This window comes from Strongyloides ratti, scaffold srae_scaffold0000001 (genome assembly GCF_001040885.1).
Source record: "Strongyloides ratti genome assembly S_ratti_ED321, scaffold srae_scaffold0000001".
In the NCBI taxonomy this organism is placed as follows: domain Eukaryota; kingdom Metazoa; phylum Nematoda; class Chromadorea; order Rhabditida; family Strongyloididae; genus Strongyloides; species Strongyloides ratti.
Window position 1 is genome coordinate 585917 of NW_020171519.1, and position 18230 is coordinate 604146.

Consider the following 18230-nt stretch of genomic DNA (forward strand, 5'->3'; position numbering starts at 1 on the left):
TAAAGATAAGTGATAGTCGTAATAGAACAGTAATCATGACGATAATAAAAAGAATATAGATTATTTTAAATTTTTTTTTGTTTTTTTTTATAAAAATTTTAATATTTTTCTATTTAATTAAAAAAAAGTTTTATAAAATATTTAAAAAAAATATAAGGAATCAATTAAAATAATAAAAACTAATTTTTATTATAGATAAATAAAAATTGTAAAAAAAAATTTTAATAATTCAAATATTTTTTATACTGAATTATATATAATTTCACAAATTGTTATAGGTAATTAGATAGTTTTACAATTAATCCATTATCCTCAGCGAGCAAGTCTACAGAAAGCGTGTTCTTTTAATAGTCAGAAGAAAGAAGATAAAAAGAAAAGAAAGATTTTGTTGCATCGGTAGTAGTTACAAAACGAGATTCCTTAATTTCTTGAACAGCTTGAGTAGAATAACTATCTCTTGTAATCGCAGCAATTATAGATCGAAGATTTGTAGCAAACCGATTTTCTTTTTTTTTTTTGTTAAATAAAAATTTAATTTTATCTAAAGTTTTGTATTTTTTTTGCAAAATTCAAACTACTATAATTTTTTCTATGTTTCAAACATTTAGAAACTTTTATGTTGAAAAAATTGAACTTATTGTAAAAAAAAATTTAAACAAGATTCTTTAATTTTCTTTTATCTATGGTTCCAAAAAAGCGTAAAATTTATTTTTTAATAATAAATAAATTTTTTAGTGGCTATTTATTAATTGATAACAATACTTTTTAGTATGATAATAATTTTAAAGAATGACTATGATTTCTATAGTTATGCTTTTTAGTTTTTAGGATTATAGTAAAAACAATTATTGCCAATTTTTTACATCTAATTTATATTAATAATCAAAAATTTAATTTATAAAAATTATGAAAAATCTTCAAATATTATCAAAATATAGTTATTATATTGATAAAAAATTTTTTTTGTGTTAAATAACTTTTTAATGCTGTTTTTAGTAAATTTTAATAATATATTTAACTAAAAAAAATCATTTAATTTTTATTTTAAAATTATTTTTTCGTCTATTTAAACTTTTATTTTTTTAAAACTAAGTACAATGTGTTTCACAAAAGTTTTCCCATTGAATCAAAATGATATACAACTGACAAATAAAGGAAAACTTTTAATCATAATAGCAATAAATATATTAATAATATAAAAAAATCTAATTTTTAAGCTTTTGCTTTTGGTAGGTAAATTTGAAAAGTTTGATAAAAGATAAAAATAATAGTTTATTTTAAAATAACGATACCAATAATCTAATTTAACAAGAATAATATTAAAGTTTTTGGAACTTTATAACACAGAAAAATTAGTAAAGTACTTTTATTATGATATATATATATATAAAGATTATTAAAAATACAATAAATTTCGATTTATTTTAAAAAATAACGATATTAAAATTTTAATATAAAGTACATCTTAAAATGTAATCTAACAATTATCTTTAGAAAGATTTTTTAAAAATAGTAATTTTAAAGTTTCTAAGTTTAGAAAAAAAAGTTTATTTGTAATGTACAGACTATTAATTGTAATATTGTAAGTTTTAACTCAATAAATTAATTTTATCATACATTTTATGTTTTATATTATTAGTAATTTTTAAAAAAAATAAATAGAATTAAAGTTTAATTGATATAATGTAACATAGTATTAGGATTACAACTTTAAAATTTAGATGATGAAACCATATTTTATTATACTTTTTTGAAATCATATGATATATCTGTACAATGTTATGTTGAAGAATTCCAAAAATTAAGTCAAAAAAATATATTTAATCAAAAAATGTTCTTATGAATTACAATTAAAATTTTAATTTTATGTTTGTTATAAGTTAATTAATATTTTAGAATAAAAATATGACAAAATTTTTAGTTGATACAAAATACACCTTTATTCTTTAATATTTTTTTTATCTAAAAATATTTTCTTCATATAATTAAGTTAACGTTTATTTGGTAATTTAATAAAAATTTAATTTTTTTAATTATTAATGTAATAATATTTAAAACAACTAATTTTTTTTATTATATTTAAAAGTTTTTTTTACATATTATATACTTGAGTTAAATATATTATTATATGTATTATTATAAGGAATTTATAATCTTCAAAAGCAATGATAAAAATTTATTTACAAAATTCGATAGTTCACTTTACAAATAAAAGAAAAAGTAAGAAAAGTAAAATTTAAAGAGCTTTTTACTCCTACACTGTGTTATACTCAATTTAACGTAATATCTTGACTATCTGAAGTTGCTACCAATTATACTATTCAACACTTTTTATAAATATCTTTATAGTTTGAAAAATATTTATAATTTTTTATAATAAACAGTCCACTACTTCCTGTTAGATATATTATTACACAATTGTTATTGTTATTATAATACTTTTGAATATTCAGGTTATTTTTTTAGACTTAATTTTACACAAAATATATAACTATATCTCAACAATATGTAAACTTTCTTTTTCTTTTTACAAATATTTGCAGATGTTAATTTTTCTTCAACATATGATCGTGTTTTACCTCTGATCTTTAAGCATCTTTATATCACTTTCTATTTCATCATGCTTTCCTTCTGTTATATTTTAAAAATTTATATGAATAATTCTTTATATATTTTGATAAGTGACAAATAAAATTATATTTTGATATATTTTATTGTATATAAAAATCAAAAACTTTTTGATATATTTTATTTTTAGTTAATAAAATGAATAATAATTTTCAAAGACACTCGTCACAATCAAATTATTCGCTGAATGTTGATACTTATACAGGTGGATATTATACTCAGCCTCAACGAAGTCCTTTAACAAAAGTAAGTATATTTTATTATATTTTTCTTAAATAAATTTAAAATAATTTTTAGCCTGTTGATCAATTGGCATATGAAATTCCTTCTAATAAATATGCTAGAAATCTTTGGTCATATGCTCCTGAATTTTTGAAAGTTTTTTCTGATTTACGAGTGCATGAAGGTGGTAAAGCAGTTTTTGATTGTATTTTAATTGGTACACCAAGGCCGAAAGTTTGTTGGCTTTTTAATGACGAAAAGTTAACCTTTAAAGATGTAATAATTGAAGATACTGCCGATTTATGTAGAATTACAATACCTTATGTTCGCTCTTATCATTATGGTACATATACGGTACTTTGTGAAAATGAAGTTGGAAGAGCAGTAACAAGTGGAGAATTATTATCATTTTATTAATTTTTTTTAAATAAAGTAAAAAAAATAATAAAGAAGGCAATAAAAAAATTAATCACATTAAATTTAAACATTTTTCAAATATTTCAATTAAATTTTGTAAACCGGGAATATAATTTTTATCTAGTTGTCCATTACCAGAATAAGTATGAGAAAAATCGATCATTTTAATTGTTGGCTTAAGTTCTTCTTTCACTTTTGCGTTACCTTCGTATACAAATAAAAGAGAAGAAGCATAGAAGTGATAACTTGTTTGAACACTAAACCATGATTCCAATGTTTTAAGTTGTTTCAAAAAATTTTCTAATAAATGACTATTCAAATGTGAGGAATTATGAATGAAAAATTCTTTGAATGCAAATAATACATTTTTTTCATCAAATGAACGACCCCACACTCGATCTTTAGCAATTAAACTTACATTATTTTTATCGATGTTATCAATTAAATTTAATCTATATCCTAATATTCTAAATCCTAAAATACTTTGAGGAGGATATTTCTTACTTTCGTTTTCTTGTTTCTTTAGTGATGCATGTGGATCAAATGTTTTTATTCCAATTTTAACATCCATTTGACAAGGAAATTTATACCCTTCAGCTATATCAGCTAATTCAATAAATTTGAATGTTTTGTCGGTAAATTTAATATCATGTAATCCAAAATACTCAGGTACAAAACTTTTTAGCAATTCTAAACTTTTTGGTACATCTTGATTAAACAATGTATCATAAAACTGAACTTCCAATTCACCCTTCATTCCATCTTGAACTACCTTAAGAACATTTTTACCATTTTTCTTTTTTAACAACCCAATTTGTTTTTGATTACCTTTAATAACAGATGGATGATGACCAGCTATCTGTTCTTTATACCATTCATATCCTTCTGGTTCTCTTTCATCAATCTTTATCATGGTTATCTAAAAAAAATTAACTTATTAATTTTTTTTTCTAAAAATAGAGCGAATAATTAACGCATAAATTTAATGAAAAAATAAAAGAAACAAATAAATAATACAGATAACAAGATATTTCAAATATAATTGACAATTTATTTCAAAAATTTTACTGACAAAAATAACAGTATGAAAAATTTTTGTATGTCTTTTTGAAATAGCTTATGATTAAAACATGTTAAATGTTCTTTGACTACAATATACACAAAAAAATGCATTAAAATTATTTAACATTCAACAATTCATGTTGTTTATCATAATATAAAGCTAATCTATCTAATCCATGCATCGTAAAATTATATGTTTTGACTGTTGATACAAGACCTTGACGAATATTCCAAACACCCCAATATAAATTTACGATTTGAATAAATAGTTTTGCTTCAAATAATAATTGTGATACATCTTTTTCAAATTGTTCTCCTGAAATCATTATATTGTTTAATTTATTAATTTCTTTAACATATTCATTTATAAAAATAAGATTGTTTTCATTATTTGTCATTAATTCTTGATTAATTTCATAACCATGTAAAAAATTTGCATCATAACTAATACCGGTTTCACAAAAAATTTGACCAAAATCAAATCCCCTATAATTATAACAACTATATTCATAATCAATAATAATAATAGAATTATTTTCATCATTTGAAAAAATTTTATTTCTTTCAAGTTTTGTATTATTTCGTATAATCACATTTCCTTCAAATATATCATTATGAGAAAAAACAATATTAAAATTAAATTGTTTTACAAAATTTTCAATTAATGTAACTTCTTCTTCTAATTGTTGTATAGTAACTCCTAATGGATGTTTTAAATTAAAAACTTTTGTTGTTAAAATTTTAATAAAATGATCTGATGTAGTGGCATCTTTAATTTTTTTTATTTCACTTCTAATCATTTCAAAAATTTGTGATTTTTTTGGTAAAGGAACTTTTAAAGAGTGTATACAAGCAACTTTTCTAGCCAAAACTTTTAAAATAGATGGGTAACCAAATTCCTCTGTTGTTAATGCTCTTGATTCAATAAATTCTTCAAGCCTACCCCCAGGAAAGTATCCTAAAAATTTTGGCCCTAATTCTTTTTCAGATAAAATTGAAAACAATAATGTATCCTTAAAAATTTCTTCGTCACAATCAGTTCCATAAATTCTCAATAAAACAGGAGTAACTTTTATATCATTTAATGATATTTTAAAAACATAATTTGTATTACCACCAGTAATATTTTGTATATTGATATTATTTATATTTATATTTTCCCATTCACCACCCAAATATTCTGAACATATAACTCCAACTTTATAAATAAATTCCTCTGAAAATTTATTTTTTAAGTAGTTTTTTTCCTTAGTAAGCAAACACTTAAAAGAAATATAAACTTTTTACAAAATAAACATACCTTAATTGATTTCATTTTTTTAAATAAAAAAAAATTTATAAAATTTAGTATTAAATGCGTATACTTTATACAAAATAATAACTTTTGCACATCATTTTCGTTGTATGACTTTTTTAAAATAAGCTTATTTTTTCTGTAGGCATATTAAACTTTATAGTGCTTAAAAATTTTTATTGTCATATTTTGTTTATAAATTCAAATATATGTAGTTTTAAATGTATGAAGTAATTAAAAAGTTTTATAAAAATTTAATTTTTATTCATTGTTAAAAAAAAATTTGTCATTTATTTGATTTGATTTTAATATTATTGTTTATCATGATATTATATTATTCAAAGTGGTATCAATTGAAATAAAAAATAAAATAATATTAAATTTTTTAATAAAAAAAAATTTGCTTATTTTGGTGAATAAAATTTATTTATTAAATTAAATATTTTTAATGTTAAATAATGTGTTTTATTATTTAAAAAAAATAATATATATGTATAACAAATGTTTTTTTTTGTAAAAAAGTTATTGAAATAAAAATATTATTTTATTATATAATATAATGATTATATTGAATTATTAATTGATAAAAAAATTTAAATTAAAAATTTTGTTTTTGTAAGCAAAAAAGTTGGTGATTTACTTCTATAGGTTTTAATTAAAATATTCTTTTTCTAAAAAAAGTTTTTAAATTAATAATTATGTTTCTGTTTTGATTTTCTTAAAAAATTTTGTTCTAAGTCATCATCACTATCATTTTTATTGTTCAAATTATTATCATTCATTTTAGATTCACAACAACTGGTTTTTATAATTCCAATGCATATAATAAATGAAAAACATATACATATTAATGCACAACTCATAAAAAAACCTCCGAAAACTGTTAATAAAATTATATATTTCATTTTCATTCCATATTCAGAATATTTATAAATAATAATAGCATCGTTATTTTTTCTATCATAAAGTGTTCGTGATACTAACGGTTGCCCTTCTATGATGTATATAATGTTAAAAAATAATAAAGAAAACAAAATATATTTTATAAAAAAAGTTATTGAAACATTCATTTTAATAAGAGGAAAAAAATTTATATGAACATTATTTCAAATCAAATATGTAATTTTTTGTCAAAATTTCAATATGTAATTTTATGCTAATTTTAATGTTTATTTGACTTTTTATAACAGAAACTAATAAATATAAAAACTTTTGTAAAATTTAGGTAATCTTAATGTTATATATATTGTATTTATTTAAAATGTTTGTTTTTCTATATATTTATTAAAAAATAATTTCATAAAATGAATTTACCTTTAAGAATAGTAATATTTTTTAAAAACAAAAGTTAATTATGTTCATTTATTAGTTAAAAACAATATATAAATAAATCGTTAAAACAATAAAAAAATGTTTCAAATGATTTAAGTTAAATTAACAGGTACTTTTCATTTTTCGTTAGTGTTGCCATTTTTTTATTATAAATTAAAGAGACTAATAAATTCATAAATCTTACAATATCTTTAAAAATATATTCTCATCTATATTTTTTTTCCTATATGAATTTTTTTTTTGCATTTTTATAGAAGAACATCATGTTTCATTAGAATAATATTAATATGCTTTTTAATTAAAAGAAAACTTTTAAAACATAAAAAAATATTTGATTAAATATATTTTTTTGATTCAATTTTTGGAATTCTTCAACATAACATTGTACAGATATATCATATGATTTCAAAAAAAATATAATAAAATATGGTTTCATCATCTAAATTTTAAATCATTCTCTTTTTTTAAAAATTACTAATAATATAAAACATAAAATGTATGATAAAATTAATTTATTGAGTTAAAACTTGCAATATTACAAACAACAATCTGTGCATTATGGTTTATTTTAAAATCATTGACGTACTAGAATTTTTTTTTGAATATTTGAATATTATACATATGTATAATTTTTGTTAAAATTATAGTGTTAATTTTAATAAAATTCTTTTTCTTAAAACAACAAATAAATAAAGAAAAAAAAGTAATTTAAAAGTTTTTTTATTAGAAATAAAAAAAAAAACTTTTTTTGAAATTTGAATTTGCAACTATAGTCATTCGATAGCCCTTGAAATGGGATGAATTTTGAATATAATCAACAATATTAGAAAATTAATAGTTCAGGAGTTATAAGGATTCAAAGATGAAGGGCAAAATTGTGGAATATTTTTATGTAGATTTCGACTTATATGATACAATGAGATATTTTACAAATAAACAGTTGTTTCTAGATCAATTTTTTACGAGAAATTCATTAAGCCTATTCATATCTTTATAGGACTTCTAAAAATGAAGATATGATAAGAAATATGTTTTGAAAAAAGTTTTAAGAATTGTATAATAACTCAAGTTTATGAGGTCACAGAACTATAAAACTTGATGCGCTGAGCTTGTTTCATAATTTAAGGTATACTCTACGTTGAAAAGATTTTTAAATTTTCAACCGTTCTTGAAATACTATGCTTGGTATTTTTTCGCGCGTAATCCATTGTCATCATTTTTTTTATCTCGAAAGTGGTTAATGGTATAAAAATATTTTGAAGGTAGACCCCACTTGAAAACTCATTTGATATCAATTGCAAAAATCTGATTTCATTTATCATGATTTTGAAGCAAGATATGAACAAAGGCGGAAAATTTTCTAAAATATTCATTGTTCTCGACTTTTCAATATCTCAGCAAATAATTATCCTATGAAAATGGGACTAGTTTCATTCGTTTTCTATTCAAAAGTTGGTCTAGTTAAGTTAATTTCATAGCTATAACTTTATTTTTTTCAGAGATATAAAAATTGGCTGAAAATATTCTAGATTTCCGACTTTACCTCTAAAAATGTGAACAAAAAAAAGAAACTTTTTTTAGAAATTGAATATGCTTGTATATTCATTCGATAGCTATTGAAATGGGATGAATTTTGAATATAATCAACAATATTATAAATTTGAAACTTCAGGAGTTATAAGGATTCAAAGTTGAAGGCGAAATTGGGGAATATTTTTATATAAATTTCGACTTCTATGATACAATGAGATATTTTACAAATAAACAGTTGTTTCTAGATCAATTTTTTACGAGAAATTCATTAAGCCTATTTAAATTTCCATAAGACTTCTAAAAATGAAGTTATGATGAGAAATATGTATAAAGAAAAGTTTTAAGAGTCTTGTGATAACTTAAGTTTATGAAGTCACAGAATCATGAAACCAGATGCGCTGAGCTTCTTTTACAATTTGAGGTATACCCTACGTTGAAAACTTTTTTAAATATTCAACCGTTCTTGAGATATGAAACTTGGTATTTTTTCGCGCGTAATCTATTGTCACCATTTTTTTATATCTCGAAAGTGGTTAATGGTATAAAAATATTTTGAAGGTAGACCCCACTTGAAAACTCATTTGATATCAATTGCAAAAATCTGATTTCATTTATCATGATTTTGAAGCAAGATATGAACAAAGGCGGAAAATTTTCTAAAATATTCATTGTTCCCGACTTTTCAATATCTCAGCAAATAATTATCATATGAAGATGGGACTAGTTTCATTCGCTTTCTATTCAAAAGTTGGTCTAGTTAAGTTAATTTCATAGCTATAACTTTATTTTTTTCAGAGATATAAAAATTGGCTGAAAATATTCTAGATTTCCGACTTTACCTCTAAAATTGTGACCAAAAATTAACAACTTTTTTTGGAATTTGAATATACCACTAAAGTCAATCGATAGCCCTTGAAACAGGATGAATTTTGAATATAATCAACAATATTCAAAAATCAAAACTTCAGGAGTTATACGGAATCAAATTTGAGGGGCGAAATTGGGGAATATTTTTTTGTAAATCTCGACTTTCTTGATAATATTGTAAATGTTAAAAATAAACAGTTGATTCTAGATCATTTTTTTACGAGTAATTCATTAAGCATATCCACATCTTTATAGGACTTCTAGAAATGAAGATATGATAGGAAATATGTTTTGAATAAAGTTTTAAGAATTGTATAATAACTCAAGTTTATGAGGTCACAGAACTATAAAACTTGATGCTCTGAGCTTCTTTTACAATTTGAGGTATACCCTACGTTGAAAACTTTTTTAAATTTTCAACCGTTCTTGAAATACTATGCTTGGTACTTTTTCGCGCGTAATCCATTGTCATCATTTTTTTATATCTCGAAAGTGGTTAATGGTATAAAAATATTTTGAAGGTAGACCCCACTTGAAAACTCATTTGATATCAATTGCAAAAATCTGATTTCATTTATCTTGATTTTGAAGCGAGATATGAGCAAAGGTGAAAATTTTTCTAAAATATTCATTGTTCCCGACTTTTCAATATCTCAGCAAATAATTATCATATGAAGATGGGACTAGTTTCATTCGCTTTCTATTCAAAAGTTGATCTATATGAATAATTTTCATAACTATAACTTTATTATTTTCAGAGATTCAGAAATTGGCTGAAAATTTTTTAGATTACCGTCGATACCTTAAAAATTGTGATAAAAAAATAACTTTTCTTAGAATTTGAACATGGGACTATAGTCATTCTATAGCATTTGAAATGGGATGAATTTTGAATATAACTAACAGTGACTTAATTTTAAAGTCACGTATATATTAGAAATTTTTTTTGAAAATTCGAATAATAAATATATGTATTATTTTTTTTTAAATACAATAATGATTTTATATAAGTTTTAAACTAACATATTAAATAAATAAAAAAAAAAGTAAATGATTTAAAAATTTTTTTTATTCATTTATTTATATTATAATTTTTATTATTTATGTGATAAATTTTTTTTTACTTTTTACCAACTATCAAATGATCAATTTAGTATATATATTTTATTAAATTTTTTAAAACTTTTTAAATACTTTATTTATTATATTTTTTAATAATTCAATATGACGGTGACTCTAAAAGAGATCCATGCATTACAAATATACTGTTTTTTTCCTAAATTTAGAAACTCCAAAATTACTAGTTTTAAAAATTTTTTATTGAGATTTTTTATGTATTATATCCTATAATTCATCTTAAATGAAATTTTATATATCGTTAACTCTAAAATGAGTTATTAGAATTTTTTAATATAGAATTCAATTTTTTTAAAAAAAATTTTATACATAGCATTTCTTTATAAAATTTTAATATCCTGTTTTTGAAAGTTTTTATATTCAACACTGAGGTATTTTATTTCTTTTATCATTATATTTTAAAATCCCGGTAACTTTTTTTAATATATGTTTTTTTTTTGACGTTATTATTCTGTAATGAACTTTTAGAAAATATTTCTACACTTTTAAAAATGATATTTCTTATCACTATTCATATTATTTTTAAATTAATAAAAAAAACATATTTTTTTAAAAAGTTTATTCATAGTGATTTTTTTTCTTTGTACTTAAAAAAGATCATTTTTATTTAAATATTAAAATTAAAAATGAACAAAAATTTATTTACATATTTTTATTCAAAAAAGAGCCCTACAAAAACTGAATAGTACCAATTAAAAATTTAACGATCTACTTCTCCAAATACAATGTCCATAGTTCCAATTACAGCTACAACATCGGCAATCAAGGACATGTATGTAACATCATGTAAAGCAGCTAGATGAGCAAAACCTGGAGCCCTGATAAAACATCTATATGGTTTACTTGTCCCATCAGCCACTAAATATACTCCAAATTCTCCTTTTGGTGCTTCTGTAGCTACATATGTTGCACCAGGTGGTACTTGATATCCTTCGGTAAAGAATTTAAAATGATGAATCAATGATTCCATACTCTCCTTCATTTCAGCTCTCTTTGGTGGAACTACTTTATTATCGTCTACCTTAATTTCTCCTGGTGGCATATTATTTAAACAATGAAGTATTATTTTGAGAGATTGTCTCATTTCTTCAAGACGACATAAATACCTATCATAACAGTCACCCCGAGTTCCAATTGGCACATCAAAATCAATTTTCTCGTATCCATCATAAGGAGAAGATTTTCTTACATCCCATTTAATTCCAGATCCACGTAACATAACTCCAGAGAATCCCCAATTTAAGGCATCAGATGCTGTTACAATACCAACATCTTGTGTACGCTGTTTCCAGATGCGGTTTTCCGTTAACATATCTTCAAGTTCATCAATACGTTGTGGAAATTTAACACACCAATCGTAAACATCATCTAAATAACCAAGAGGAAGATCCCAAGCAACACCACCAGGTCTTACATAATTTACATGCATACGAGCTCCAGAGACACGTTCAGCAAACTCAAACATTTTTTCACGTTCTTCAAACATCCAGAAAAATGGAGTCATAGCACCAACATCAAGTGCATGAGTTGTAATACCCATAATATGATTTTGAATTCTCGTCATTTCGGCCATAAAAATTCTTATCATTTGAGCACGTGGTGGAGGAGTTATTCCAAGAAGCTTTTCAACAGCTAATGAATAAGCTTGTTCATTACACATCATTGAAACATAATCTAATCTATCAAAATATGGAAGTGCTTGAGTGTAAGTTTTATGCTCAATTAATTTTTCAGTAGCACGATGAAGGAGTCCAATATGAGGAATAGCTTTAATAATAACTTCTCCTTCAAGTTTTAGAACAAGGCGTAACACACCATGAGCAGCAGGATGTTGTGGACCAAAATTAAGAATCATATTTTCAAGAATTTTCTCACGTTTTTTTCCTCCAAAACTATCCGAAAAAACAGGTTCTTCAAGCAAAAGTTTTTGCAATTTTTCTAAACCAATATCTTTCTCAAACTTATCATCAATTTTTGGAAAATGTACACGGCCTAAAGTACCTGCAGTCTGTAGTAAAAAAAAAGTTATACTATATATAATTGTTTTATCATACCTTGAAATCTCTTTCAAATTCGGCATCTGGGTACCAAATGGTATGTCCATTTCTTAGTTGTTGATTTCTCAAAATGGTTGTTGGTCTCAAAATAGAAGCGACAACAGGCCTAAGTCGCATAACCATTTTAAACCTGCAAAATAAATTTAAGTTAAGAAAGAGTAATATTTGATTTGAAACCAACAATGATAAAAGACAAAACACATTTAGTATCTTCGTTTGGGTATATATTTACCAACTTTTTTCGTTCTAGGAAACAATTGTCGTTTACAAAATTTAATACTTTGTTATTAAAATTTATTGATACAATTATGAACTCTAGAGTTGCTGTAAATTTCAAAAGAATATTTAAAGAAATATTGCCAATTTCTGAGGTAACAAATTTAATTGGTAATTTATAATATTTTTGTTTAGAAAAAATTTCTAGACAAAGAATTTTTTTTAAAAACAATGTCGTCATATTGTAAAAATGCTGATTTAAAAGTTATATTGAATTCTTCAAATAAAGAAGAAGAAATGAATTATACTTATGCTACATATCTCATTTCAACAAAACGTTTATCTTGTTTGCAAGAAGAATATCGTGGTGGAGAACGTTCAATTGAAGATAGTGCTAAATTAGTAGGATTAGCTTTACCAAAAAAAAAAGAAGCTGAAGTATGAATTTTTTATGTTATAAGTATATTATTTTGTTATTTTTAAATTTATCCTTTACATATATAGGCGAGAAAAATTATATAAAAATTGTGTTCAAAGTTTTTATTTATTATAAATCTTACTACTATAAATTAAATCTATTGATAATAAAAAGGTATAATCATTAAAAAAAACACATTTTCATTGAGATATTGTAACAAAAAGTTAAAAATTAATATTTTCTGCAACATTCTTATTGAACTGATATCGAATTAAAATTTAACCTTAGAACAAAAAATGATTAAATAAAATAGTCATAATATTATTTTTAAGTTTGAATTGAAACTTTTAAAATGTTTTAAAGTCATTAACTTTTTGAAAAAAATTACTTAATAGTAGAATTGAAAAACATATTTTGGTTATTTATTTTTCTTACATTTTAAGTATTAAAATTTTTTTTTTATCTTTTTTGGTCATTGAAATGTTTTATACAAATCAAAATCTATTTAATTAATTTTAATACATTTTGTACTTTTATTCAATCTCAACTTTTAATAAGGTAATTTTTTTTATTACAAAGATGTCATAATAAAATATGTAATTTTTTTGATTCTTTCAAATGAGATATGTATCACAAGAAATAGATATTTTATTATTAAGATATTGATAATAGTGTATTTATTACAATTTACAGTATTTTATTCTAATTTTATAAGATATACGTCAAAGTTAACTTTTTGATAAAAATAAAAAAGTAATCTAAAAAAATTGTTACATGATATATGAAAAGATAGTGAATAAAATTTCAATTTATTTCTAAATATTTTAAAACTTTTAAAAAAAATCTAAGTATTTTAAAATAATAACCAATTATAACACAAGAAAATTTTTCTAAGCTCGAATTATATCTCATATATGTACAGATGGATACTTTCAACGAATCATACAAATACAAACTAAAAAAAAAAAAAAAAAAATTGAGACAGAACATTTTAAATCTATGACATTATAACTAATAATTTAGCTAATACATAACTAACTTTTTAACTACTATAAGGAATTCTAACATACAATTATCTATAGTCTAAACTACCTAAATTTAACTCTCACATTCAAAAAATAATTGTTATTGTACCTAATATTATTAAATTTTTTTAACCTTGGCATAAATCAGTTGTAAGTGACAAAGTCATAAAATTTTTGTACATGTCAAGTACACATGAAAATGACTAATTTACTATAAAGAATATTTTTTGAAAAAGTCTGACTTCCATAATGTAATTGAAAATAATAAAATTAAAAGAATTATTCTATAACAGATTTCTTCAAAAATTGATTAAGCCTAATTTGTTCTTTATAAAATTTCCTTAATTTAAAATATGATATAAAATGTATCTTAAAAAATTTAAAGAGCAAAACTCACATCTCAAATAAATGAGCGTCTAGAAAATGAGACTTAATGCGCTGGACTTCTTGAAACTTTTAAACTATGGTCAACATTAAAAATGGTTTAAAATTTTTAATCGTTCTTGAGATACATTGTCTTGTATTCTTGTACATTTAATTTATTGTTCTTATTTATTATATTTTACTAACACTTAGTGATATGAAAATATTTTGGACACAGATTCTAAATGAAAAGAAATTAGAAATTAAATCTAAAAATCAGTTTGTTTTTATCTTTATTCTGAAGTAAAATATAGCAAAAGATGGAATTTATTTTTTAAATATTACATTGTTCCTAACTTTTTATACCTCGGTTGAAATTTAGCATATTGTCATGAAACTAGTTTTATACGATTTCTCCTAAAAAGTTAGTCTAGCTATAAACTATTTTTATAAAATAAACTTTATTTTTTTCAAAAATTTATGATTGATTCAAATATTTTCAACTTGATCCCTACCAAAAGCAATAAAAGAATATTTGTTAGAATTTAAAAATAAAATTACACTCATCTAATAGCTTTTGAAAAAATGATAAATTTTAAATATAATCTTGGCAACATCATAAACTAAACTTGAGAAGTTGTGATGAGTTAAAATTAAAGATGAAAATACTTTAAAAAAATATATGTCATTCGTATCTGACAATATAAAAAATTTTTTCAATCATGATGCGAATCAACTACAATTGATTATCTCATGAAGTTATTATAAATGTTAGGTGCACCTGATAATTATTTTTTGAATGTAATTAGATTTTTTAAACATTTTATTTCTAAAAGATTTACATATGAAGCATATTTTTAATATAATTTTTTTAATAAATTAAAAATGAATTAACACATATATATAATTTTGGTGCTTTTCGGTTTTGCTAGGAGCAAATTTTTCAATGATAAGAATAAAGTGAAAAAATAATATTTTGTTTTTTTTTTATAATAATAGATATAATACTTTTAAATTATAAAAATTAAAAAAAATTTTTGTTTATAAAACCCTTCTAATAAAGCGTCTTATTAGTGATAAAATATTTTTTCACATATAAACATTGAAAAAATGGCTCTATTAAAACTGAAAACTACTATAATTTGTAAAAACGTTTTTCATTCAAGTTTATGTGAGTTCGGATAAAATTTTTTCTTTATATATTTTACTACAAATAACAGAAAAAAAATATTTAATATTAAAACTTTTTTTTTACAACAAAAAATGATTTTTTTATTTATAAGAGTAACTTTAAAAAAAAATTTTTCACAGTATATATTGTGAAAATGTTATATTAAAAATAATATATAATTGATTGTAAATATCATTTTCTTTTTATACTATCATAGTTATCATAAATTCATGTTAATTTATATATTTTAATTGTTAATATTTCAATAAATAAATCATAATGACTTTTATTTTAGATAAAAATTTTTCTAAAAATATTGATAATTTATGATGCAAAAAAAATTGGTTACAAAAAATATTAATAAACTTAATTGGTTTTTCGTCATATTTAAAGTTATATATAACAGGATATTTTATGTATACAAGTAGTATTAAAGAATGTAATAGTATTATCTTGATGTTATTAAAATTGGATAATTTTTATCATTATGAATAACAACTTCTGGAAGAATTTCAATATATTCATATGGTAATTTAGAATAAAATTTGTATCTTCTTAATGCCCATATTATTAATAATTTTAATTCAAATAAACTAAATTTTTGACCAATACAATTTCTTGGACCTGCACTAAATGGTAAAAAATCATAAGGATCTCTATTAATACAATTTTCTGGCAAAAAACGGTCAGGATCAAATTTCATTGGATCTGGATATATTTTAGGATTAAGATGAATGTGGTATATACTTATTGTAAAGTTTGTATCTTTAGGTAATGTATATCCTAAAATGTTTATTTCTTTTTTAGTATTACGACTAATAATTGGAACAGTAGGATGTCTTCTTAATGACTCTTTTATTACTCTTTCTAAATAAGGCAATTTTGTCAAGTCATCTGGTATAACATCTCTTTCTTCAGCTTCATAAACATCACATATTTCTTCATATAATCGTTCTTGAATATCAGGATGTGTAGCTAATGCCCATACTAAAAATGCAAATGCCGTAGCTGTTGTATCATGACCAGCAAAAGTAAAAGTTTGAACTTCATCAAGAACATCTTGATCAGTCATATAATTTTCTGCTCTATGATCTAAAAGATTTTTCAAAAAATCATGATTTTTATTATTATTATTATTATTATTATTATTTTCGTTCATCTTATTATGTTGGTATTGTTTCCAACGATCATTAATAATTGTTGAAGTAAATTCTTTTAAAACATTTAAACTTCTAGTTGTACTAAATCCTTCTCCAAATAAATACCAAATTGGTTTAAAAAGATATAAAGGACTTCTTGTAAATATAGCTGCATTTCTGTTAAAAATTTCTACATTCTCAATATATTTATGATTTGGATTTTCTTGTATTTTCATTTTTGTTCCCATAGCAGTTTCTAAAAAAAAATATAATATATTTTTATCAATAACCTACCACAAATTATGTCTAATGTAAGTCTTTTGGCATAATTAATAATATTAATTTCTTTATCAGTATCAACATACTTTGTTAAACTTTCAATAAAAATTTTTGCTTCATTATTGAAAATAGAAAAATAATTTTTAAGCATACCAAAATGAAAACTTGGAGTAATTAATTTTCTATTATGTCTCCATTTTTCACCACTACTTACTACAAGACCTTCATTTAACCATTCTTTTAATAATTCGTAATCATCACCTTTTATTAATTCATTATCAATAATATATCTAGCAGCATTTCCATTTATTGGTATAACTAGTAATTTTTCTCCAACCCAAAACCTAATAAATGGTTCATTTTTTTCATTAACTTTATTAAATTCTTCTGTTATATAGTCAATAGTTTGTTTAGTATCTTTGGAAAAAGATAATGCATTTCCAAAAAATGGAATTGTTTTTGGTCCAGGAATTTTATCACCTAATTCATGTTTACGATTTCTTATTTTAATCCATGTCCAAATACTTTTTATCTTTGATAAAATATATATAAAAAATAATGTTAAAATAAATGATACTAAAGCCATTGTATTATAAAAAAAAAGTAAAACGTATAATTTTGATTTGTAGCTTTAAACTTTAATTTATATAATAATGTTTTGACTTACGCCTTTTTTTTGAATATTAATCGTATATTGATAATTGTATCAGTTTTAAAAATATTGAAAAATTAATTTTGATAAGACTGTTTATACATCTTTGTAAGTACTTATTTTGTAATAATCCATTTTATTCTAAATATAATGATAAGATGAAAAATTACCTTTCTCATAAATCATATATTCAATTAAAAAAAAAATTTTTTTTTAATGACATAATTTAATATATAATAAAAATATTTTATTTTAACACAAATTAATAAAATATTTAATTTGTTAATTTTTAAAAATTAAATAACACAATTGATTAAAATTTAAAGTCTGATAATCTAAAAAATATTTTAATATCCTTTTCAACGTTATGTAGTTTAAAAATGATATTATAAAGAAAAAAGATAAGAACTTTTATATA

General features: G+C 21.8%; 6 protein-coding genes across 6 annotated transcripts; 2 read left to right on the forward strand and 4 right to left on the reverse strand.

Annotated features, from left to right (window-relative positions):
• Window positions 1-2766: 2766 nt before the first annotated feature.
• Window positions 2767-3267, forward strand: SRAE_0000019900 (Immunoglobulin-like domain and Immunoglobulin I-set domain and Immunoglobulin-like fold domain-containing protein; the record flags this gene model as incomplete). Its single annotated transcript, XM_024646057.1, has 2 exons — window positions 2767-2874; window positions 2926-3267. 2 exons carry the CDS (start codon window positions 2767-2769, stop codon window positions 3265-3267), a joined length of 450 nt encoding a protein of 149 aa, XP_024500278.1.
• Window positions 3268-3319: 52 nt separating this feature from the next.
• On the reverse strand, window positions 3320-4180 carry SRAE_0000020000 (Inositol polyphosphate multikinase; the record flags this gene model as incomplete). Its single annotated transcript, XM_024646058.1, has 2 exons — window positions 3320-3726; window positions 3772-4180. The coding sequence occupies 2 exons, from the start codon at window positions 4178-4180 to the stop codon at window positions 3320-3322; spliced, it is 816 nt and encodes a 271-aa protein (XP_024500279.1).
• A 265-nt stretch (window positions 4181-4445) lies between these two features.
• On the reverse strand, window positions 4446-5644 carry SRAE_0000020100 (Protein kinase-like domain-containing protein; the record flags this gene model as incomplete). The annotated part of the gene is made up of 2 exons (XM_024646059.1): window positions 4446-5591; window positions 5630-5644. 2 exons carry the CDS (start codon window positions 5642-5644, stop codon window positions 4446-4448), a joined length of 1161 nt encoding a protein of 386 aa, XP_024500280.1.
• A 5548-nt stretch (window positions 5645-11192) lies between these two features.
• On the reverse strand, window positions 11193-12672 carry SRAE_0000020200 (NADH dehydrogenase [ubiquinone] iron-sulfur protein 2, mitochondrial; the record flags this gene model as incomplete). The annotated part of the gene is made up of 2 exons (XM_024646060.1): window positions 11193-12500; window positions 12547-12672. The coding sequence occupies 2 exons, from the start codon at window positions 12670-12672 to the stop codon at window positions 11193-11195; spliced, it is 1434 nt and encodes a 477-aa protein (XP_024500281.1).
• A 185-nt stretch (window positions 12673-12857) lies between these two features.
• Window positions 12858-13209, forward strand: SRAE_0000020300 (Hypothetical protein; the record flags this gene model as incomplete). The annotated part of the gene is made up of 2 exons (XM_024646061.1): window positions 12858-12920; window positions 12961-13209. 2 exons carry the CDS (start codon window positions 12858-12860, stop codon window positions 13207-13209), a joined length of 312 nt encoding a protein of 103 aa, XP_024500282.1.
• Window positions 13210-16190: 2981 nt separating this feature from the next.
• Window positions 16191-17746, reverse strand: SRAE_0000020400 (Cytochrome P450 4V2; the record flags this gene model as incomplete). The annotated part of the gene is made up of 2 exons (XM_024646062.1): window positions 16191-17137; window positions 17176-17746. 2 exons carry the CDS (start codon window positions 17744-17746, stop codon window positions 16191-16193), a joined length of 1518 nt encoding a protein of 505 aa, XP_024500283.1.
• Window positions 17747-18230: the final 484 nt, after the last annotated feature.